The sequence below is a fragment of the Salmo salar genome, chromosome 01, assembly GCF_965601325.2.
Source record: "Salmo salar chromosome 01, fSalSal1, whole genome shotgun sequence".
Classification (NCBI taxonomy): Eukaryota; Metazoa; Chordata; class Actinopteri; order Salmoniformes; family Salmonidae; genus Salmo; species Salmo salar.
The window spans coordinates 106,557,669-106,584,263 of NC_138291.1; the positions used below are offsets into that span (position 1 = coordinate 106,557,669).

At 42.1% G+C, this 26,595-nt stretch overlaps 1 protein-coding gene across 3 annotated transcripts; it reads right to left on the bottom strand.

The window, feature by feature from the left end:
• On the bottom strand, positions 1-26,595 carry LOC106592896 (butyrophilin subfamily 2 member A1). 3 transcript variants are annotated; one of them, XM_082978654.1, is made up of 15 exons: positions 26,468-26,595; positions 26,001-26,069; positions 24,067-24,417; positions 23,641-23,922; positions 22,051-22,167; positions 21,692-21,712; positions 13,792-13,812; positions 12,996-13,016; positions 12,742-12,762; positions 6,662-6,682; positions 5,428-5,460; positions 5,046-5,066; positions 4,246-4,266; positions 3,781-3,801; positions 1-592 (listed from the first exon to the last, which is right to left on the bottom strand). In XM_082978654.1, exons 2-15 carry the CDS (start codon positions 26,065-26,067, stop codon positions 564-566), a joined length of 1,047 nt encoding a protein of 348 aa, XP_082834780.1. In that variant the 5' UTR covers positions 26,068-26,069; positions 26,468-26,595; the 3' UTR covers positions 1-563. The 3 variants fall into 3 exon arrangements, with proteins under 3 accessions (XP_082834780.1, XP_082834788.1, XP_082834795.1); XM_082978662.1 differs by lacking the exon at positions 26,468-26,595 and having other exon boundaries at positions 26,001-26,222; XM_082978669.1 differs by lacking the exons at positions 1-592; positions 3,781-3,801; positions 4,246-4,266; ... (3 more) ...; positions 12,742-12,762; positions 12,996-13,016 and having other exon boundaries at positions 13,784-13,812.

The window sequence follows — 26,595 nt, forward strand, 5'->3', positions numbered from 1 at the left end:
TGTTCCAAAATCAGATAAAAGTCAGGGAACATTAATATGCACAACATGATGTGTTTTCTACTTCATGAGAAGTTACATCTACAGAAGAGACATTTGTTTACATAATGTTATCCAAGTGATAATCTGAAGATATTACTGTACTTACTATTCTCCTCCCAGAGCTTAACTGTAAACATGTAGAGTAGATGGAAGACAGTGAGAACATCATTAACATGAACACTAGAAGATGTAGTCTCTCTCTGGGACTCCTTGGTCGTGATTCAATCTAGTGTGCAGTATACCGCAGGGCACATCAGAGCTAACAATGCACTTTTTAAAGGCATTTGCCACCGACATTCACGGAGATCACATTCATGGTAATCACTGGACATGTCGACTCAAGCGTAAAATATCTTTAAAAGTCTGTTATAGTGTGCTGTGTTATAATGCGCCTTGAATTGAATCCCGGCCCTTGTCTCATACCACTGTTCCAACATCAGAAGGAACATCTTCAATGTGATCAGCAACAAAAAAAAGACTTCAAATGCTTCACATAATTCTTGCAAAGTGATGATCTGAAGACACTACTTACCCCTCTCCTTCCTGAGGTTATCTGTAAATATGCAGAGTAGATGGAAGACAGTGACAACATCATTAACATGTTACAGGTTCCACAGGAAATCACAGACTACAAAAACAAAACAGCCACGTAACAGATTCCGACGTCACGCTTCCAGACAAACTAAACACCTTCTTTGCCCGCTTTGAGGATAATACAGTGCCACCGTCGCGGCTCGCTAACAAGACTGCGCCCCCCCCCCCCCCCCTTCTCAGCGGTTGACGTGAGTAAAACATTTAAACGTGTTAACCCTGGCAAGGTTGCTGGCCCAGACGGTGTCCCTAGCTGTGTCCTCAGAGCATGCGCAGACGAGCTGGTTGGTGTGTTTGCAGACATATTTAAGCGGTCCCTCTCCCAGTCTGTTGTCCCCACATGCTTCAAGATGGCTACCATTGATCCTGTACACAGGAAGGCAAAGATAACTGAACTAAATAACTACTGCCCGTCGCACTCACTTCTGTCATCATGAAGTGCTTTGAGAGGCTAGTCAAGGATCATATCACCACCACCTTACCGGCCACCTTAGACCAACTTCAGTTTGCAAACCGCCCCAACAGGTCCACAGATGACGAAATCGCCATCACAATGCACACTGCCCTATCCCATCTGGACAAAAATAATACCTATGTAAGAATGCTGTTCATTGACTACAGCTCAGCATTCAACACCATAGTACCCTCCAAGCTCATCATCAAGCTGGAGGCCATGGGTCTCAACCCCTCCCTGTGCAACTGGGTTCTGGACTTTCTGACGGGCCGCCCCCAGGTGGTGAAGGTAGGAAACAACATCTCCACTACGCTGACCCTCAACACTGGGGCCCCACAAGGGTGTGTGCTCAGCCCTCTCCTGCACTCCTTGTTCACGCACGACTGCGTGGCCACGCACGCCTCCAACTCAATCATCAAGTTTCCAGACGACACAACAGTAGTGGACTTGATAACCAACAACGACGAGACAGCCTACAGGGAGGAGGTGAGGACACTCGGAGTGTGGTGTCAGGAAAACAACCTCTCACTCAACGTCAACAAAACATAGGAGATGATCATGGACTTCAGGAAACAGCAGAGGGAGCACCCCTGTATCCACACCGAAGGGACAGCAGTGGAGAAGGTGGAAAGTTTAAAGTTCGTGGGCGTACACCTCACAGACAAACTGGAATGGTCCACCCACACATACAGTGTAGTAAAGAAAGCACAACAGCGCCTCTTTAACCTCAGGAGGCTGAAGAAATTTAGCCTGTCACCCAAAACCCTGACTAACCTTTACAGATGCACAATCGAGAGCATCCTGTCTGCCTGTATCACAGCCTGGTACGGCAACTGCACCGCCCACAACCGCAAGGCTCTCTAGAGGGTGGTCTGCACAACGCATCACCGGGGGCAAACTACCTGCCCTCCATGACACCTACAGCACCCGATGTCACAGGAAGGCCAAAAATATCATCAAGGACAACAACCACCTGAGCCACTGCATGTTCACACCACTATCATCCAGAAGGCGAGGTCAGTACAGGTGCATCAAAGCTGGGACTGTGAGACTGAAAAACAGCTTCTATTTCAAGGCCACCAGACTGCTAAACAGCAATCAGTAACTCAGAGAGACTGCTGCCTACACTGAGATCCAATCACTAGACACTTTAATAAATGGAACACTAGTCACAGTAAACAATGCCACTTTAAATAATGCCACTTTAATAATGTTTACATATCTTACTTTACTCATATCACATGAATAAACTGTATTTTATAGAATCTACTGACCCTTGCCTATGCCGCTCGGCCATCTGTCATCCATATATTTATATGTACATATTCTCGTTCACCCCTTTAGATTTGTGTGTAGTAGGTAGCTCTTGGGAAGTGTTAGATATTACTGCACTGTTGGAACTAGAAGCACAAGCATACCGCTACCCTCGCATTAACATCTGCTAACCATGTGTATGTGACCAATAAAATTTGCTTTGAACATGTACACTAGAAGATATAGTCTCTCTCTGGGACTCCTTGTCTCATATCATTTCCCTAACGCCACAAATCCTAATTGAGTTCCACCACCTAAATGAGTCCAGCGTACCTCTGTGAGACAACTTCTCCAATGAAGATATTCTACCCTACCACCACGTCTTAATTTCATCAACATTAATGTGACTGGTCCATCAGTGATACAGGTGTATCAGAGACTACCTCTCTCTAGTCTAGTGGTCCTCTACAGTCTCAACACATCCTGTTCTAGAACATCAACATTAATGTGACTGGTCCATCAGTGATCCAGGTGTATCAGAGACTACCTCTCTCTAGTCTAGTGGTCCTCTACAGTCTCAACACATCCTGTTCTAGAACATCAACATTAATGTGACTGGTCCATCAGTGATCCAGGTGTATCAGAGACTACCTCTCTCTAGTCTAGTGGTCCTCTACAGCCTCAACACATCCTGTTCTAGAACATCAACATTAATGTGACTGGTCCATCAGTGATCCAGGTGTATCAGAGACTACCTCTCTCTAGTCTAGTGGTCCTCTACAGCCTCAACACATCCTGTTCTAGAACATCAACATTAATGTGACTGGTCCATCAGTGATCCAGGTGTATCAGAGACTACCTCTCCAGTCTAGTGGTCCTCTACAGCCTCAATAGATCCTGTTCTAGAACATCAACATTAATGTGACTGCTCCATCAGTGATCCAGGTGTATCAGAGACTACCTCTCTCTAGTCTAGTGGTCCTCTACAGCCTCAACACATCCTGTTCTAGAACATCAACATTAATGTGACTGGTCCATCAGTGATCCAGGTGTATCAGAGACTACCTCTCTCTAGTCTAGTGGTCCTCTACAGCCTCAACACATGCTGTTCTAGAACATCAACATTAGTGTGTTTTCTACTACCCTAGAAGTTACGTCTATAGAAGATGTAACTTGGGGCGGCAGCGTAGCCTAGCGGTTAGAGTGTTGGACTAGTAACCGAAAGGTTGCAAGATTGAATCCCCGAGCTGACAAGGTACAAAATCTGTCGTTCTGCCCCTGAGCAAGGCAGTTAACCCACTGTTCCTAGGCCATCATTGAAAATAAGAATTTGTTCTTAACTGACTTGCCTAGTTAAATAACGGTTAAAAAGAAATATTATAAAAAAAACATTGGTTCACATAATGTTGTTATTAAGGTGATGATCTGAAGACACTACTTACCTAGCTTCCCAGTGAGGTCATCTGTAAACATGTAGAGTAGATGGAAGACAGTGAGAACATCATTAACATGAACACTAGAAGATGTAGTCTCTCTCTGGGACTCCTTGTCTCATATTGGGTCGGCAGGTAGCCTAGCGGTTTGAGCGTTGGACTAGTAACCGAAAGGTTGCAAGATCAAATCCCCGAGCTGACAAGGTGAAAATCTGTAATTCTACCCCTGAACAAGGCAGTTAACCCACTGTTCCTAGGCCATATTTGAAAATAAGAATTTAATGTTAACTGACTTGTCTAGTTAAATAAAGGTGAAATAAAAAAATATCAATGATCCAACATCAGAAGGAACATCTTCAATGTGCTCAAAATAACAGTACATTTCTTCCTACTTAAAGTCGGTAAATGTGAGAAAATTCAACATTTTTGGTTCTAATAATGTTATCAAAGTGATGATCTGAAGACACTACTTACCTTTCTCCTTCTTGAGGTCATCTGTAAACATGTAGAGTAGATGGAAGACAGTGAGAACATCATTAACATGAACACTAGAAGATCTAGTCTCTCTGGGACTCCTTGGTCGGGATTCAATCCAGTGTGCGCTATACAGCAGGACACTTCACAGCTGACAATGCACATTTTAAAGGCATTTTCCACCTGCATTCGCAGAGATCACATTCATGGTAAACACTGCACATGTCGACTCAAGCATAAACTACCTTTAAAAGTCTGTTATAGTGTGCTGCGTTATAATTCGCCTTGAATTGAATCCCGGCCCTCGTCTCATACCACTGTTCCAACATCAGAAGGAACATCTAGGGCCAATCAGAAGTTGAAACAATAACAAAGCGTGATCCCAGCCACTGTTGTTTTGGTAATAAGCTGAGGGAGGGGCTGGAGAAATAATATCACTCCCAAATTCATAGACAGAGCTATGGATGCAAGGACTGACCATCCATGATACTGTATCAAAATTATAGTTTTAAATATGTTTGGAGGCCATATAGTGTTTGTTTACATTTACTTTGTTTACAAACATTGAGAGTAAAACAAGGTTATATTTTGGGTTCTGATGGGGTACAGACAGTTAAACTAAGATCTTTAATCATGGTAATAAGTTATATTCTTCAAGAATCAATCGGTACACATTTCATTTATAAGTCAAAACATTGATGTAGCAACTACCGATTGTCCCTTTGTGCTCAACAACAAAACATCTACATAAAATGGTTTATGTAAATCCAGCAAAGTGATGATCTGAAGACACTACTTACCCTTCTCCTTCCTGAGGACATCTGTAAATATGTAGAGTAGATGGAAGACAGTGAGAACATCATTAGCATGAACACTAGAAGATATAGTCTCTCTCTGGGACTCCTTGTCTCATATCACTTCTCAAACGTTGCAAATCCTAATTGAGTTCCATCACCTAAATGAGTCCAGGGTACCTCTGTTAGACAACTTCTCCAATGAAGATATTCTACCCTACCACCACGTCTTAATTTCATTAATTAAATGTGGCTGGTCCATCAGTGATCCAGGTGTATCAGAGACTACCTCTCTCTAGTCTAGTGGTCCTCTACAGCCTCAACACATCCTGTTCTAGAACACCATACTATGGTCTGAAGACACTGGGATATGAAGGACACAACTTACCCAATTGACTAGTGAGATCCTTCTCAACCACAGCTGTAGACATAGATATTAAGAAAAGTCAGGGAACATTAATGTGAACAACATTATGTGTGTTCTACTTCTTTAGAAGTTATAGAAAGAAGAGACATCGGTTTACATAATGTTATCAAAGTGATGATTTAAAGACACTACTTACCCTTCTCCTTACTGAGGACCTCTGTAAACATGTAGAGTAGATGGAAGACAGTGAGAACATCATTAACATGAACACTAGAAGATGTAGTCTCTCTCTGGGACTCCTTGTCTCATATCAATGTTCCAACATCAGAAGGAAGATCTTCAATGTGCTCAAAATAACCTTCTTACATTTTTTCCTACTTAAAGTTGGTAAATTTGAGAAAATTTAACTTTGTGGTTCTAATAATGTTATCAGAATGATGATCTGAAGACACTACTTACCTATCTTCTCAGTGAGGTCATCTGTAAACATGTAGAGTAGATGGAAGACAGTGAGAACATCATTAACATGAACACTAGAAGATGTAGTCTCTCTCTGGGACTCCTTGGTCGAGTTTCAATCCAATGTGTGCTATACAGCAGGACATTTCACAGCTGAGAATGCACATTTTAAAGGCATTTTCCACCTGCATTCGCATAGATCACATTCATGGTAAACACTGCACATGTTGACTCAAACTTAAACTACCTTTAAAAGTCTGTTATAGTGTGCTTTGTTATAATGGAGTGATATTATTTTAATTGAATCCCGGCCCTTGTCTCATACCACTGTTCTACCATCAGAAGGAACAACTAGGGCCAATCAGAAGTTGAAACAATAACAAAGCGTGATCCCAGCCACTGTTGTTTTGGTAAAAAGCTGAGGGAGGGTCTGGAGAAATAATATTACTCCCAAATTCATAGACAGAGCTATGGATGCAAGCACTGACCATCCATGATACTGTATCAACATTTTAGTTTTAAATATGTTTGGAGGCTATATAGTGTTTGTTTACATTTTCTTTGTTTACAAACATTGAGGTAAAAAAAACTTGAATTTTGGAGTACGGCAGTTAAACTAAGCTCTTTAATATTTAATAAGTTATATTCCTCAAGTATTAATGGGTACATATAATTCATTTATCAGTCCAAAAATGGATGTATCGACTACCGATTGCCCTTTGTGGTCAACAAATAAATAAACATAAAATGTGCTTTCATAAATCTAGCAAAGTGATGATCTGAAGCCACTACTTACCCTTCTCCTCCATGATTTCATCTGTAAATATGTAGAGTAGATGGATGTCAGTGAGAACATTATTAACATGAACACTAGAAGATGTATTCTCTCTCTGGGACTCCTTGTCTCATATCAATGTTCCAACATCAGATGAAAGTCAGGGAACATTAATATGCAGAACATTGTGCGTTTCCTACTTCACTAGAAGTTAGATCTACGGAAGAGACATTGGTTTACAGTTGAAGTCGGAAGTTTACATACACCTTAGCCAAATACATTTATACTCAGTTTTTCACAATTCCTGACATTTAATCCTTGTAAAAAATCCCTGTTTTAGGTCAGTTAGGATCACCACTTTATTTTAAGAATGTGAAATGTCAGAATAATAGTAGATAGAATTATTGATTTATTTCAGCTTTTATTTCTTTCATCACGTTCCCAGTGGGTCAGAAGTTTACATACACTCAATTAGTATTTGGTAGCATTGCCTATAAGTTGTTTAACTTGGGTCAAACGTTTTGGGTAGCCTTCCACAAGCTTCCCACAATAAGTTGGGTGAATTTTGGCCCATTCCTCCTGACAGAACTGGTGTATCTGAGTCAGGTTTTTTAGGCCTCCTTGCTCGCACATGTTTTTTCAGTTCTGCCCACAAATTTTCTATGGGATTGAGGTCAGGGCTTTGTGATGGCCACTCCAATACCTTGACTTTGTTGTCCTTAAGCCATTTTGCCACAACTTTGGAAGTATGCTTGGGGTCATTGTCCATTTGGAAGACCCATTTGCAACCAAGCTTTAACTTTCAGTCTTGAGATGTTGCTTCAATATATCCACATAATTTTCCTGCCTTATGAAGCCATCTATTTTGTGAAGTGCACCAGTCCCTCCTGCAGCAAAGCACCCCCACATCATGATGCTGCCACCCCCGTGCTTCAAGGTTGGGATGGTGTTCTTCGGCTTGCAAGCCTCCCCCCTTTTTCCTCCAAACATAACAATGGTCATTATGGCCAAACAGTTCTATTTTTGTTTCATCAGACCAGAAGACATTTCTCCAAAATGCACGATCTTTGTCCCCATGTGCAGTTGAAAACCGTAGTCTGGGTTTTTTATGCCGGTTTTAGAGCAGTGGCTTCTTCCTTGCTGAGCGACCTTTCAGGTTATGTCGATATAAATGGCGTAGCAGTGGGATGTTTTCATTGTCTTATCCCGTCCCTTGTATATATTGTTTCTTTCTTTGTATATATACTAGCTAGTAGTCAGTTAGCCGCTGCTAGTTAGCCATCACCATTAACTGGGACATCTGCCAGCTTTAGCCCGGTCAACTCCTGCCAGCCTGCACAGCGCGATATCAACCCAGAGCATATCGGACTGCTTTTCTCCACCATATCTCTGGATTCCTACCGCAAGCTCTGAACCTTTACTCCGGATCATCGCAGTTAGCTAGCTGCTATCTGACTGGCTACTCCTGGCTAACGCCTCTGTCCCAAAGCATGCACCAGTTAGCCTGGAGCTAATCTTGAATCTAGGCCCATCTTCCAGCTAGCTGAATAGATCTATCAAGCAATTCCTGAGCTTCAATTAACTCTTTTGCAAATTGGCCTGGACCCCTTGCTGCCAACACGGAGCCCTGCCGATCCATCCCAACTGGTCTGCCGACGTAACCGTCCGAGGGGGTTTCAACAGGCTCCCCCGTTGCGACGTCCCCCTGAGGCCCATCTGCTAGCCTGCTGCTAGCCCCGGCCTGCTAGCTGTCTGAATCTGTGCCTCCAACTCGCCTAGCTACTCACTGGACCCTATGATTACTCGGCTATACATGCCTCTCCCTAATGTCAATATGCCTTGTCTATTGCTGTTTTGGATAGTAATTTTTGTCTTATTTCACTGTAGAACCTCCAACCCTGCTCAATATGCCTTAGCTAGCTCTGTTGTTCCACCCTCCATACATGCGGTGACCGCACCTGGCTTAAATGGTGCTTCTAGAGACAAAACCTCTCTTATTGTCACTCAATGCCTAGGCTTACCTCCACTGTACTCACATCCTACCATACCTTTGTCTGTACATTATGCCTTGAATCTATCCTTCTGTGCCCAGAAACCTGCCCCCTTTACTCTCTTTTCCGAACGCATTAGACGACCAGTTCTTTTAGCCATACTCTTATTCTACTCCTCCTCTGTTCCTCTGGTGATGTAGAGGTTAACCCAAGCTCTGCAGCCCCCAGCATCACTCCCATTCCCCAGGTGCTCTCATTTATTGACTTCTGTAACAATAAAAGCATTGGTTTCATGCATATAAACATTAGAAGCCTCCTCCCGAAGTTTGTTTTATTCACTGCTTTAGCACACTCCACAAACCCGGATGTCCTAGCAGTGTCTGAATCCTGGCTTAGGAAGGCCACCAAAAATTCTGAAATTTCCATCCCTAACTATAACATTTTCCGAAAAGATAGAACTGCCAAAGGGGGCGGAGTTGCAATCTACTGCAGAGATAGCCTGCAGAGTTCTGTCATACCATCCAGGTCTGTGCCCAAACAATTCAAGCTTCTTCTTTTAAAATCCACCTTTCCAGAAACAAGTCTCTCACCGTTGCCGCTTGTTATAGACCCCCTTCAGCCCCCAGCTGTGCCCTGGACACCATATGTGAATTGATTGCCCCCATCTATCTTCAGAGTTCGTACTGTTAGGTGACCTAAACTGGGATATGCTTAACACCCCGGCCATTCTACAATCTAAACTAGATGCCCTCAATCTCACACAAATTATCAAGGAACCTACCAGGTACAACCCAAAATCCGTAACCATGGGCACCCTCTTAGATATCATCCTGACCAACTTGCCCTCTAAATACACCTCTGCTGTCTTCAACCAGGATCTCAGAGTTCACTGCCTCATTGCCTGCGTGCGTAATGGGTCCACGGTCAAACGACCACCCCTCATCACTGTCAAACGCTCCCTAAAACACTTCAGCGAGCAGGCCTTTCTAACCAACCTGGCCCGGGTATCCTGGAAGGATATTGACCTCATCCTGTCAGTAGAGGATGCCTGGTTGCTCTTCAAAAGTGCTTTCCTCTCCATCTTAAATAAGCATGCCCCATTCAAAAAATGTAGAACTATAAACAGATATAGCCCTTGGTTCACACCAGAATTGACTGCCCTTGACCAGCACAAAAACATCCTGTGGCGTTCTGCATTAGCATCGAATAGCCCCTGCGATATGCAACTCTTCGGGGAAGTCAGGAACCAATATACTCAGTCAGTTAGGAAAGCTAAGGCTAGTTTTTTCAAACAGAAATTTGCTTCCTGTAGCACTAATTCCAAAAAGTTTTGGCACACTGGAAAGTCCATGGAGAATAAGAGCACCTCCTCCCAGCTGCCCACTGCACTGAGGATAGGAAACACTGTCACCACCAATAAGTCTACGATAAGCGATAATTTCAATAAGCATTTTTCCACAGCTGGCCATGCTTTCCACCTGGCTACCCCTACCCCAGTCAACACCTCAGCACCCCCTGTAGCAACTGCAGGATCCCTACAAATCAGCTGGGCGAGACAATCTGGACCCTCTCTTTCAAAAAATGATCTGCCGAAATTGTTGCAACCCCTATTACTAGCCTATTCAATCTCTCTTTCGTATCGTCTGAGATCCACAAAGATTGGAAAGCTGACGCGGTCATCCCCCTTTTTAAAGGGGGTGTCACCTTAGACCCAAACTGTTATAGACCTATATCCATCCTGTTAATAAACAGATCACCAACCATTTTGAATCCCACCGTACCTTCTCCACTATGCAATCTGGTTTCCGAGCTGGTCATGTGTGCACCTCGTCCACGCTCAAGGTCCTAAACGATATCATAACCGCCATCTTACTGTGCAGCAGTCTTCATCAACCTGGCCAAGGCTTTCGACTCTCAATCACCGCATTCTTATCAGCTGACTCAATAGCCTTGGCTTCTCAAATGACTGCCTCGCCTGGTTCACCAACTACTTCTCAGATAGAGTTCAGTGTGTCAAATCGGAGGACCTGTTCTCCGGACCTCTGGCAGTCTCTATGGGGGTGCCACAGGGCTCAATTCTCGGGCCGACTCTTTTCTCTGTATATATCAATGATGTTGCTCTTGCTGCTGGTGATTCTCTGATCCACCTCTACACAGACGACACCATTCTGTATACATCTGGCCCTTCTTTGGATACTGTGCTAACAAACCTCCAAACAAGCTTCAACGCCATACAACACTCCTTCCGTGGCCTCCAACTGCGTTTAAATGCTAGTAAAACTAAGTGCATGTTCTTCAACCAATTGCTGCCCGCACCCTCCCGCCCAACTAGCATTACTATTCTGGACAGTTCTGACCTAGAATATGTGGACAACTACAAATACCTAGGTGTCTGGTTAGACTGTAAACTCTCCTTCCAGACTCACTTTAAGCATCTCCAATCCAAAGTTAAATCTAGAATCGGCTTCCTAATTCGCAACAAAGCCTCCTTCACTCATGCCGCCAAACATACCCTCGTAAAACTGACTATCCTACCGATCCTTGACTTCGGCGATGTCATTTACAAAATAGCTCCCAACACTCTACTCAGCAAACTGGATGTAGTCTATCACAGTGCCATCCGTTTTATCACCAAAGCCCCCATATATTACCCACCACTGCGACCTCTATTCTCTCGTTGGCTGGCCCTCATTACATATCCATCGCCAAACCCACTGGCTCCAGGTCATCTATAAGTCTTTGCTAGGTAAAGCCCCGCCTTCTCAGCTCACTGGTCACCATAGCAACACCCACCCATAGCACGCGCTCCAGCAGGTATATTGCACTGGTCATCCCCAAAGCCAACACTTCCTTTGGCTGCCTTTCCTTCCAGTTCTCTGCTGCCAATGACTGGAACGAATTCCAAAAATCTCTGAAGCTGGAGTCTTATATCTTGCTCTCTAACTTTAAGCATCAGCTGTCAGAGCAGCTTACAGATCACTGTACCTGTACACAGCCAATCTGTAAATAGCACACCCGACTACCTCATCCCCATATTATTACTACCCTCTTGCTCTTTTGCACCCCAGTGTCTCAACTTGCACATCATCATCTGCACATATATCACTCCAGTATTAATGCTAAATTGTAATTATTTTCGCCTCTATGGCCTATTTATTGCCTACCTCCCTACTCTTCTACATTTGCACAAACTATACATAGATCTTTCTATTTTTCTTTTCTTTTGTGTTATTGACTGTACGTTTGTTTAAATGTGTAACTCTGTGTTGTTGTTCTTGTCGCACCACTATGCTTTATCTTGGCCAGGTCGCAGTTGTAAATGAGAACTTGTTCTCAACTGGCCTATCTGGATAAATAAAGGTGAAATAAAAAAAATAAGAAAAATATAGGACTCATTTTACTGTGGATATAGATACTTTTGTACCTGTTTCCTCCAGCATCTTCACAAGGTCCTTTGCTGTTGTTCTGGGATTGATTTGCACTTTTCGCGTCAAAGTACGTTCATCTCTAGGAGACAGAACGCGTCTCCTTCCTGAGCGGTATGACTTCTGCCTGGTCCCATGGTGTTTATACTTGCATACTATTGTTTGTACAGATGAATGTGGTACCTTCAGGCATTTGGAAATCGCTCCCAAGGATGAACCAGACTTGTGGAGGTCGACAATATTTTTTCTGAGGTCTTGGTTGACTTCTTTTGATTCTCCCATGATGTCAAGCAAAGAGGCACTGAGTTTAAAGGTAGGCCTTGAAATACATCCACCGGTACACCTCCAATTGACTCAAATGAAGCTTCTAAAGCCATGACAACAATTTCGGAGATTTTTCAAGTTGTTTAAAGGCACAGTCAACTTAGTGTATGTAAACTTCTGACCCACTGGAATTGTGATACAGTGAATTATAAGTGAAATAATCTGTCTGTATACAATTGTTGGAAAAATTACTTGTGTCATGCACAAAGTAGATGACCTAACCAACTTGCAAAAACTATAGTTTGTTAACAAAAAAATGTGTGGAGTGGTTGAAAAACGAGTTTTAATGACTCCAACCTAAGTGTATATAAACTTCAGACTTCAACTGTGTATAACGTTATGATCTGAAGACAATACTTACCCTTCTCCTTCTTGAGGTCATCTGTAAACATGTAGAGTAGATGGAAGACAGTGAGAACATCATTAACATGAACACTAGAAGATGTAGTCTCTCTCTGGGACTCCTTGTCTCATATCAATGTTCCAACAGCAGATAAAAGTCAGGAAACATTAATAGCACAACATTATGTGGTTCCTACTTCACTAGAAGTTACATCTATAGAAGAGACATTGGTTATAATGTTATAAAAGTGATGAACTGAAGACACTACTTACCTTTGTCCTTCCTGAGGACATCTTTAAACATGTAGAGTAGATGGAAGACAGTGAGAACATCATTAACATGAACACTAGAACATGTAGTCTCTCTCTGGGACTCCTTGGTCGGGTTTCAATCCAATGTGTGCTATACAGCAGGACACTTCACAGCTGAGAATGCACATTTTAAAGGCATTTTCCACCTGCATTCGCATAGATCACATTCATGGTAAACACTGCACATGTTGACTCAAACTTAAACTACCTTTAAAAGTCTGTTATAGTGTGCTTTGTTATAATGGAGTGATATTATTTGAATTGAATCCCGGCCCTTGTCTCATACCACTGTTCTACCATCAGAAGGAACAACTAGGGCCAATCAGAAGTTGAAACAATAACAAAGCGTGATCCCAGCCACTGTTGTTTTGGTAAAAAGCTGAGGGAGGGTCTGGAGAAATAATATTACTCCCAAATTCATAGACAGAGCTATGGATGCAAGCACTGACCATCCATGATACTGTATCAACATTTTAGTTTTAAATATGTTTGGAGGCTATATAGTGTTTGTTTACATTTTCTTTGTTTACAAACATTGAGGTAAAAAAAAACTTGAATTTTGGAGTACGGCGTTAAACTAAGCTCTTTAATATTTAATAAGTTATATTCCTCAAGAATTAATGGGTACATATAATACATTTATCAGTCCAAAAATGGATGTATCGACTACCGATTGCCCTTTGTGGTCAACAAATAAATAAACATAAAATGTGCTTTCATAAATCTAGCAAAGTGATGATCTGAAGCCACTACTTACCCTTCTCCTCCATGATTTCATCTGTAAATATGTAGAGTAGATGGAAGACAGTGAGAACATTATTAACATGAACACTAGAAGATGTATTCTCTCTCTGGGACTCCTTGTCTCATATCAATGTTCCAACATCAGATGAAAGTCAGGGAACATTAATATGCAGAACATTGTGCGTTTCCTACTTCACTAGAAGTTAGATCTACGGAAGAGACATTGGTTTACAGTTGAAGTCGGAAGTTTACATACACCTTAGCCAAATACATTTATACTCAGTTTTTCACAATTCCTGACATTTAATCCTTGTAAAAAATCCCTGTTTTAGGTCAGTTAGGATCACCACTTTATTTTAAGAATGTGAAATGTCAGAATAATAGTAGATAGAATTATTGATTTATTTCAGCTTTTATTTCTTTCATCACGTTCCCAGTGGGTCAGAAGTTTACATACACTCAATTAGTATTTGGTAGCATTGCCTTTAAGTTGTCAGCATCTGATCCCGTTAGCGGGATCAAAATCCAGCGAAAAATCATATCGCCAATTAGCATTAAAAAAATATCATAATTTGTTTTTTTTTTAAATAATATTTTTTTTTATTTTTTATAGATACACCTCTCCTGAATCGACCCACGTCGTCCGATTTCAAAAAGATTTTACAGGAAAAGCAAATCATTAGATTATATTAGATGAGTCCATCGTAAAAAGCAGCTTCATAGCCATTTTCCGACCAACCACTTGCATCACATATAATCAATAAACAGCTAAATGCAGCACTAACCTTTTACAAACTTCATCAGATGGCACCCCTAGGACATCATGTTATACAATGCATGCATTCTTTTGTTCAATAAAGGTCATATTTATATATAAAAACAGCATTTTACATCTCTGTCTGACGTTGACTACCTAATTTCCCCTCAAAAGCGTCCCGGTAAACAATGCTACATTTCAATAAATTGCTATACTATAACGATTTTTTAAATGTATATTGTCAATCTAACATTTATAGATGAATATCTCTTGAGAACACCCGTCATACCAGATTTTAAATTAACTTTACTGGGTAATCACACTTTGCGATAAAAGGAGATGCGATACTCAGAAAATGAGCTAATATACAGAGCTCGGCGCCATCTTGGACGCAACAGCATGAACCATCTCATCTTCTATAATATTGTCAATAATCGCCTACCTTTAGTTGTCTTCATCAGAAAGCATCCCAGGTCCACAACAGATGTATGTTCGGTCAAAAAGTCCATACTTCACGTTCCATTAGCCTGATGTTGGTAGCGCGTCCTATGGCTCTCTCCAAGCGCAGCTCTGAAGTTCATAATAAAAGCAATCCTCGCGCATGTAGGTTCGTTCAAACATGTCAAACGTTGTATAAAATAAATCTTCAGGGCCTCTAACACCAAGAGAGCCAATAAGATTCGAGGGGGATGATGTCATGGCCTTTAAAACCGTTTCCAAAGGTGGGGGCAGACATGGCCGCCGGCGTCATAATGGTGATGGCCCATCCCCTGTGACCAATTTCAAACTCGTGTCATTCACTGAGTTTTGACTCTATAAGGCTCAAACCACTGTGAAAGGACTGGCGACATCTAGTGGAAGCAATAGGAAGTGCTCACTGAACCATGGTTAACGGTGTGATTAATAAGGAAAGATGAGAAGTCAAGTCCACAATTCAGAATTCCACTTCTTGTTTCAATCGGTCTCGGGGTTTTGACTGCCATTTGAGTTCTGTTATACTCACAGACACCATTCAAACAGTTTTAGAAACTTTAGAGTGTTTTCTATCCATATATAATAAGTATATGCATGCCCTATCTTCTGAGTTTGATTAGTAGGCCGTTGAAAATGGGAACGATTTTTTTTCAAAATGCGCTGTGGCGCCCCCTATCCTAGGGTATCCTCAAGAGGTTAACTTGGGTCAAACGTTTTGGGTAGCCTTCCACAAGCTTCCCACAATAAGTTGGGTGAATTTTTGCCCATTCCTCCTGACAGAACTGGTGTATCTGAGTCAGGTTTTTTAGGCCTCCTTGCTCGCACATGTTTTTTCAGTTCTGCCCACAAATTTTCTATGGGATTGAGGTCAGGGCTTTGTGATGGCCACTCCAATACCTTGACTTTGTTGTCCTTAAGCCATTTTGCCACAACTTTGGAAGTATGCTTGGGGTCATTGTCCATTTGGAAGACCCATTTGCAACCAAGCTTTAACTTCCTGACTGATGTCTTGAGATGTTGCTTCAATATATCCACATAATTTTCCTGCCTTATGAAGCCATCTATTTTGTGAAGTGCACCAGTCCCTCCTGCAGCAAAGCACCCCCACATCATGATGCTGCCACCCCCGTGCTTCAAGGTTGGGATGGTGTTCTTCGGCTTGCAAGCCTCCCCCCTTTTTCCTCCAAACATAACAATGGTCATTATGGCCAAACAGTTCTATTTTTGTTTCATCAGACCAGAAGACATTTCTCCAAAATGTACGATCTTTGTCCCCATGTGCAGTTGAAAACCGTAGTCTGGGTTTTTTATGCCGGTTTTAGAGCAGTGGCTTCTTCCTTGCTGAGCGACCTTTCAGGTTATGTCGATATAAATGGCGTAGCAGTGGGATGTTTTCATTGTCTTATCCCGTCCCTTGTATATATTGTTTCTTTCTTTGTATATATTTTTTATCTAATTTGTCCATCTACGGACTGAACATACTCTCCTGCAACCCGCCTCACCCATTGCGTTATGGATCTGCTATTTTTTATACTTTAGAAACGTAACCCCCTCCCTCACGACGCCAGGACAGCGGAGTCAATCACCACCTTCCGGAGACACCTGAAACCCCACCTCTTTAAGGAATACCTGGGATAGGATAAAGTAATCCTTCTAACCCCCCCCCTTAAAAGATTTAGATGCACTATTGTAAAGTGGTTGTTCCACTGGATATTATAAGGTGAATGCACCAATTTGTAAGTCGCTCTGGATAAGAGCGTCTGCTAAATGACTTAAATGTATGATGCATGGTTCAGAAACAAACATCATCTTTTCCATAAAATAAAAGCTAGCCAGCTACTAGCTAGTAGTCAGTTAGCCGCTGCTAGTTAGCCATCACCGTTAACTGGGACATCTGCCAGCTTTAGCCCGGTCAACTCCTGCCAGCCTGCACAGCGCGATATCAACCCAGAGCATATCGGACTGCTTTTCTCCACCATATCTCTGGATTCCTACCGCAAGCTCTGAACCTTTACTCCGGATCATCGCAGTTAGCTAGCTGCTATCCGACTGGCTACTCCTGGCTAACGCCTCTGTCCCAAAGCATGCACCAGTTAGCCTGGAGCTAATCTTTAATCTAGGCCCATCTCCCAGCTAGCTGAATAGATCTATCAAGCAATTCCTGAGCTTCAATTAACTCTTTTGCAAATTGGCCTGGACCCCTTGCTGCCAACACGGAGCCCTGCTGATCCATCCCAACTGGTCTGCCAACGTAACCGTCCGAGGGGGTTACAACAGGCTCCCCCGTTGCGACGTCCCCCTGAGGCCCATCTGCTAGCCTGCTGCTAGCCCCGGCCTGCTAGCTGTCTGAATCTGTGCCTCCAACTCGCCTAGCTACTCACTGGACCCTATGATTACTCGGCTATACATGCCTCTCCCTAATGTCAATATGCCTTGTCTATTGCTGTTTTGGATAGTAATTTTTGTCTTATTTCACTGTAGAACCTCCAACCCTGCTCAATATGCCTTAGCTAGCTCTGTTGTTCCACCCTCCACACATGCGGTGACCGCACCTGGCTTAAATGGTGCTTCTAGAGACAAAACCTCTCTTATTGTCACTCAATGCCTAGGCTTACCTCCACTGTACTTACATCCTACCCTACCTTTGTCTGTACATTATGCCTTGAATCTACCCTTCTGTGCCCAGAAACCTGCCCCCTTTACTCTCTTTTCCGAACGCATTAGACGACCAGTTCTTTTAGCCATTAGCCGTACTCTTATCCTACTCCTCCTCTGTTCCTCTGGTGATGTAGAGGTTAACCCAAGCTCTGCAGCCTCCAGCATCACTCCCATTCCCCAGGTGCTCTCATTTATTGACTTCTGTAACAATAAAAGCATTGGTTTCATGCATATTAACATTAGAAGCCTCCTCCCGAAGTTTGTTTTATTCACTGCTTTAGCACACTCCACAAACCCGGATGTCCTAGCCGTGTCTGAATCCTGGCTTAGGAAGGCCACCAAAAATTCTGAAATTTCCATCCCTAACTATAACATTTTCCGAAAAGATAGAACTGCCAAAGGGGGCGGAGTTGCAATCTACTGCAGAGATAGCCTGCAGAGTTCTGTCATACCATCCAGGTCTGTGCCCAAACAATTCAAGCTTCTTCTTTTAAAATCCACCTTTCCAGAAACAAGTCTCTCACCGTTGCCGCTTGTTATAGACCCCCTTCAGCCCCCAGCTGTGCCCTGGACACCATATGTGAATTGATTGCCCCCATCTATCTTCAGAGTTCGTACTGTTAGGTGACCTAAACTGGGATATGCTTAACACCCCGGCCATTCTACAATCTAAACTAGATGCCCTCAATCTCACACAAATTATCAAGGAACCTACCAGGTACAACCCAAAATCCGTAACCATGGGCACCCTCTTAGATATCATCCTGACCAACTTGCCCTCTAAATACACCTCTGCTGTCTTCAACCAGGATCTCAGAGTTCACTGCCTCATTGCCTGCGTGCGTAATGGGTCCACGGTCAAACGACCACCCCTCATCACTGTCAAACGCTCCCTAAAACACTTCAGCGAGCAGGCCTTTCTAACCAACCTGGCCCGGGTATCCTGGAAGGATATTGACCTCATCCCGTCAGTAGAGGATGCCTGGTTGCTCTTCAAAAGTGCTTTCCTCTCCATCTTAAATAAGCATGCCCCATTCAAAAAATGTAGAACTATAAACAGATATAGCCCTTGGTTCACACCAGAATTGACTGCCCTTGACCAGCACAAAAACATCCTGTGGCGTTCTGCATTAGCATCGAATAGCCCCTGCGATATGCAACTCTTCGGGGAAGTCAGGAACCAATATACTCAGTCAGTTAGGAAAGCTAAGGCTAGTTTTTTCAAACAGAAATTTGCTTCCTGTAGCACTAATTCCAAAACGTTTTGGGACACTGGAAAGTCCATGGAGAATAAGAGCACCTCCTCCCAGCTGCCCACTGCACTGAGGATAGGAAACACTGTCACCACCAATAAATCTACGATAAGCGATAATTTCAATAAGCATTTTTCCACAGCTGGCCATGCTTTCCACCTGGCTACCCCTACCCCAGTCAACACCTCAGCACCCCCTGTAGCAACTGCAGGATCCCTACAAATCAGCTGGGCGAGACAATCTGGACCCTCTCTTTCAAAAAATGATCTGCCGAAATTGTTGCAACCCCTATTACTAGCCTATTCAATCTCTCTTTCGTATCGTCTGAGATCCACAAAGATTGGAAAGCTGACGCGGTCATCCCCCTTTTTAAAGGGGGTGTCACCTTAGACCCAAACTGTTATAGACCTATATCCATCCTGTTAATAAACAGATCACCAACCATTTTGAATCCCACCGTACCTTCTCCACTATGCAATCTGGTTTCCGAGCTGGTCATGTGTGCACCTCGTCCTCGCTCAAGGTCCTAAACGATATCATAACCGCCATCTGACTGTGCAGCAGTCTTCATCAACCTGGCCAAGGCTTTCGACTCTCAATCACCGCATTCTTATCAGCTGACTCAATAGCCTTGGCTTCTCAAATGACTGCCTCGCCTGGTTCACCAACTACTTCTCAGATAGAGTTCAGTGTGTCAAATCGGAGGACCTGTTCTTCGGACCTCTGGCAGTCTCTATGGGGGTGCCACAGGGCTCAATTCTCGGGCCGACTCTTTTCTCTGTATATATCAATGATGTTGCTCTTGCTGCTGGGGATTCTCTGATCCACCTCTACACAGACGACACCATTCTGTATACATCTGGCCCTTCTTTGGATACTGTGCTAACAAACCTCCAAACAAGCTTCAACGCCATACAACACTCCTTCCGTGGCCTCCAACTGCGTTTAAATGCTAGTAAAACTAAGTGCATGTTCTTCAACCAATTGCTGCCCGCACCCTCCCGCCCAACTAGCATTACTATTCTGGACAGTTCTGACCTAGAATATGTGGACAACTACAAATACCTAGGTGTCTGGTTAGACTGTAAACTCTCCTTCCAGACTCACTTTAAGCATCTCCAATCCAAAATTAAATCTAGAATCGGCTTCCTAATTCGCAACAAAGCCTCCTTCACTCATGCCGCCAAACATACCCTCGTAAAACTGACTATCCTACCGATCCTTGACTTCGGCGATGTCATTTACAAAATAGCTCCCAACACTCTACTCAGCAAACTAGATGTAGTCTATCACAGTGCCATCCGTTTTATCACCAAAGCCCCCATATACTACCCACCACTGCGACCTCTATGCTCTCGTTGGCTGGCCCTCATTACATATCCATCGCCAAACCCACTGGCTCCAGGTCATCTATAAGTCTTTGCTAGGTAAAGCCCCGCCTTCTCAGCTCACTGGTCACCATAGCAACACCCACCCATAGCACGCGCTCCAGCAGGTATATTGCACTGGTCATCCCCAAAGTCAACACTTCCTTTGGCTGCCTTTCCTTCCAGTTCTCTGCTGCCAATGACTGGAACGAATTCCAAAAATCTCTGAAGCTGGAGTCTTATATCTCGCTCTCTAACTTTAAGCATCAGCTGTCAGAGCAGCTTACAGATCACTGTACCTGTACACAGCCAATCTGTAAATAGCACACCCGACTACCTCATCCCCATATTATTACTACCCTCTTGCTTTTTTGCACCCCAGTGTCTCTACTTGCACATCATCATCTGCACATATATCACTCCAGTATTAATGCTAAATTGTAATTATTTTCGCCTCTATGGCCTATTTATTGCCTACCTCCCTACTCTTCTACATTTGCGCAAACTATACATAGATCTTTCTATTTTTCTTTTCTTTTGTGTTATTGACTGTACGTTTGTTTAAATGTGTAACTCTGTGTTGTTGTTCTTGTCGCACCACTATGCTTTATCTTGGCCAGGTCGCAGTTGTAAATGAGAACTTGTTCTCAACTGGCCTATCTGGATAAATAAAGGTGAAATTAAAAAAATAAGAAAAATATAGGACTCATTTTACTGTGGATATAGATACTGTTGTACCTGTTTCCTCCAGCATCTTCACAAGGTCCTTTGCTGTTGTTCTGGGATTGATTTGCACTTTTCGCGTCAAAGTACGTTCATCTCCTTCCTGAGCGGTATGACGGCTGCGTGGTCCCATGGTGTTTATACTTGCATACTATTGTTTGTACAGATGAATGTGGTACCTTCAGGCATTTGGAAATTGCTCCCAAGGATGAACCAGACTTGTGGAGGTCGACAATATTTTTTTCTGAGGTCTTGGTTGACTTCTTTTGATTCTCCCATGATGTCAAGCAAAGAGGCACTGAGTTTAAAGGTAGGCCTTGAAATACATCCACAGGTACACCTCAAATTGACTCAAATGAAGCTTCTAAAGCCATGACAACAATTTCAGAGATTTTTCAAGCTGTTTAAAGGCACAGTCAACTTAGTGTATGTAAACTTCTGACCCACTGGAATTGTGATACAGTGAATTATAAGTGAAATAATCTGTCTGTAAACAATTGTTGGAAAAATTACTTGTGTCATGCACAAAGTAGATGACCTAACCGACTTTCAAAAACTATAGTTTGTTAACAAGAAATTTGTGGAGTGGTTGAAAAACGAGTTTTAATGACTCCAACCTAAGTGTATATAAACTTCCGACTTCAACTGTGTATAACGTTATGATCTGAAGACAATACTTACCCTTCTCCTTCTTGAGGTAATCTGTAAACATGTAGAGTAGATGGAAGACAGTGACAACATCATTAACATGAACACTAGAAGCTTTAGTCTGTTTAGTTAATCTTTATCTATTATCACACCTGCAGATTAAAATCAGTCATCAGTGCCAACATGTGAATCACCTGCAGATTAAAATCAGTCATCAGTGTTAACATGTGAATCACCTGCAGGTTAAAATCAGTCATCAGTGTTAACATATTAGTCACCTGCACATGTAGTATATTATCCTGTATCCTTAGAATACAACCACTGTGAATGTGTTGAGGTTGAAAAAAGCACTGGAAAAAAACAATTCAACATTCGTGACATCTTTCCATTACCTTTCTGATTGCATATGCAGTAGATAGCCAGAGCTAACCCAATCACAGTGACGGCTCCCAGACAGCATAACACAATGAAGGCCATTCTCAATGGGGTTGCGTAATCAAATAACTCACCTAAAACACACACATCATTACACATTACATTTACATTTAAGTCATTTAGCAGACACTCTTATCCAGAGCGACTTACAAATTATCAACAACAGGGTTTGGTATTAATACTACCACACATCATTACACATCAACAACAGGGTTTGGTACTAATACTACCACACACATCATTACACGTCAACAACAGGGTTTGGTACTAATACTACCACACACATCATTACACATCAACAACAGGGTTGGGTACTAATACTACCACACATCATTACACATCAACAACAGAGTTTGGTACTAATACTACCACACATCAACAACAGGGTTTGGTACTAATACTACCACACACATCATTACACATCAACAACAGGGTTTGGTACTAATACTACCACACATCATTACACATCAACAGGGTTTGGTACTAATACTACCACACATCATCACACATCAACAACAGGGTTTGGTAATAATACTACCACACATCATTACACATCAACAACAGGGTTTGGTACTAATACTACCACACACAGCAATACACATCAACAACAGGGTTTGGTACTAATACTACCACACATCATTACACATCAATAACAGGGTTTGGTACTAATACTACCACACATCAAAAACAGGGTTTGGTACTAATACTACCACACATCAACAACAGGGTTTGGTACTAATACTACCACACATCATTACACATCAACAACAGGGTTTGGTATTAATACTACCACACATCAACAACAGGGTTTGGTACTAATACTACCACACATCATTACACATCAACAACAGAGTTTGGTACTAATACTACCACACACATCATTACACATCAACAACCCGGTTTGATACTAACACTACCACACATCATTACACATCAACAACAGGGTTTGTTACTAATACTACCACACATATCATTACACATCAACAACAGGGTTTGGTACTAATACTACCACACATCATTACACATCAACAACAGGGTTTGGTACTAATACTACCACACATCATCACACATCAACAACAGGGTTTGGTACTAATACTACCACACACACCATTACACATCAACAACAGGGTTTGGTACTAATACTACCACACATCATTACACATTAACAACAGGGTTTGGTACGAATACTACCACACACAGCATTACACATCAACAACAGGGTTTGGTACTAATACTACCACACACATCATTACACATCAACAACAGGGTTTGGTACTAATACTACCACACACATCATTACACATCAACAACAGGGTTTGGTTCTAATACTACCACACATATCAACAACAGGGTTTGGTACTAATAATACCACACATATCAACAACAGGGTTTGGTACTAATACTACCACACAGCAGTGGAGTGTATCATAATAAACACTAATCTTTTGTATTGTTGTCTCAAAGCCTTTGGTTAAAACATATACTGGACATTAACACATCAATATCTCTAGTGTTTCATGTCTAAATAATATTATGTTGTTACTCACTAGGGAGGTGAACCTCTGTCTCCATCTTCTCATTGATCCGGCTCTGTTGGACTCTGCAGGTAAAGCGGTTGGTGTCAGTCTCCTGGACAATGACATGTTGTTTGACTCTGTAGAATCCCTTGAAGTCTCTGTGTGTTTCAGGAGGTCCAGCAGAGAGATGGACTCCTTTACTGTCCAGCCACGCCAGCTCAGGCTCAGGGTGCCAGCCTTCTGATTCACACAGCAGACCCATCCCTCCCTCTCTGTGTCCCTCAATGGACACCACTGGCTTGGATCCTACAGCTACAGACACACAGGTAGACTGGATGTTAACTGGTGACAGGCTGTGAACAAATAGACACATACTGTATCCAGTAATATGAAGAAAAGAGTTGATGTCATTGTACTGTAGTTAGATTATTACATTAACATGAAAATAAACCTCACCTTTAACGAGGACTTGAATAGTGAAATCATCATACCAGCTCTTTGCCTTAATAAAGCATTTGTAACGTCCCTCATCAGTGCCTTGTACCCTGGTCAGTTTCAAAGAGGTGTTTCCCCTCCACAGCTCCTCTTCAAACAGTGAAGTTCTTCCTCTATAGTAGGGAATCTGATAATCTCGTATGATTCTGTGGTTTTGGTAACGATAGACACGACTGTCTTTGAAGTCCAGGTTCAGCCAGTCCACTGTCATGTCCTCAGCGCTGATGTTGGGTTTGAGGTAACATGGCAGAATGATGTCATCACCAGCCACAGCAACAATGGGATCAGTTGGACCAAGAACCTCAAACTTCTCTGAAGAGAACAGACAGATTAACAGTTTCAATAGTTTAAAGTGGTCGTCCCTCTCATCTGCACTGATCTGAAATACACTGTAGCATATATAGTAGTACTATACTACTATACACTGTAGTGTATATATAGTAGTACTATACGCTGTACTATATATAGTAGTACTATACTACTATACACTTTAATATATATAGTAGTACTATATACTGTAGTATATATAGTAGTACTAGACACTGTAGTATATATAGTAGTACTAGACACTGTAGTATATATAGTAGTACTATATACTGTAGTATATATAGTAGTACTATACTACTATAAACTGTAGTATATATAGTAGTACTATACTACTATACACTTTAGTATATATAGTAGTACTATACACTGTAGTATATATAGTAGTACTATACACTGTAGTATATATAGTAGTACTATACTCTGTAGTATATATAGTAGTACTATACACTGTAGTATATATAGTGGTACTAGACACTGTAGTATATATAGCAGTACTATACACTGTAGTATATATAGCAGTACTATAGGGTGGATGCCTACAGAAGAGTTGGATTCACCTTTAGTTTAGTTTTTACATCAGTGCAGAGGAAGGAAAGGAGAATAGGAGAGGAATCCACCTTAGGTTATGCACCTTAACACTACACAAGCAACTAAAGACACAATGAGATAATATTAATCACACACACACATACACCAGTGCAGATGAAGGAAAGGAGACCAGGAGAGGAAATCACCTTAGGCCAGACACCCTAAAGGGATCTCCACAGTTTACCCAACGGAGCCGACGGACAAAAGTACGTAGAACTATGTAGACAGAGAAGCAAAAGGACCTCCGTCGGCTCCATTTGTTTAGACCGTGTAGAACCCTTAAGACCACAATAGTGACTAAAGACACAATGAGATCATATTAATCACACACACAGAGGTATTAAAGGCAGTGAGATATTAAATGTGTATTCTACTGTTGTCATAAGGATTGGACCAAAATGCAGCGGGAATATGTATACTCATCTTCTTTTTATTTGAAGAAGGGGAAACAACTAAATACGTATACAAAAAAAAAACGAAACAGTCCTGTCAGGTGCAACAAACACTAAACAAGGAACAACTACCCACAAATCCCATAGAAAAAACACCCCTCTTAAATAGGACCTTCAATTAGAAGCAACTAGGAGCAGCTGCTTCCAATTGAAGGTCAACCCAACAAACATCACATAGAAATAGACATACTAGAACTAACATAGAAATAGACTGACAAGAACATAACCCAACAAACCCCAAAACACTCTAAACAAACACCCCTCTTAAAACAGAACATAGCCCAACAAACCCCGAAACACTCTAAACAAACACCCCTCTTAAAACAGAACATTGCCCAACAAACCCCGAAACACTCTAAACAAACACACCCCTGCCACGTCCTGACCAAACTACAATAACAAATAACCCCTTATACTGGTCAGGATGTGACAACTGTACCAGAGCCTGCTGTGTGTAGGAAATGTAGAAGAATCACACACACAGAGGTATTAAAGGCAGTGAGATATTAAATGTGTATTCTACTGTACCAGAGCCTGCTGTGTGTAGGAGATGTAGAAGAATCACACACAGACAGTCTAGTTGAGTCACCTTCATTCCTGAAGAAGACAATTACATTCATCATAAAGATAAAGACTAACATAACTTGAAACCAGGAAAGCAATACTGTAGCATTAATTCTACAATAACAATGGATAGCTCCCTCACGACGCCAGGACAGCGGAGTCAATCACCACCTTCCGGAGACACCTGAAACCCCACCTCTTTAAGGAATACCTAGGATAGGATAAAGTAATCCTTCTAACCCCCCCCCCCCCCCCCTTAAAAGATTTAGATGCACTATTGTAAAGTGGTTGTTCCACTGGATATCATAAGGTGAATGCACCAATTTGTAAGTCGCTCTGGTTAAGAGCGTCTGCTAAATGACTTAAATGTAAATGTAAATGTAATAACATAGTATAACACATTTCAAAAGACAACTAGCTGATACATTTACCTGGTTGAATCAGTGCTATTGAGGCACTGCAGCCTTGTCTGATAAATGTACTAGTGTTCTGTAATCAAACTATTGTGATGTGATCAAACTACCTTATTCTTTCTATTCCTTGGAACAAGAACCTGTTC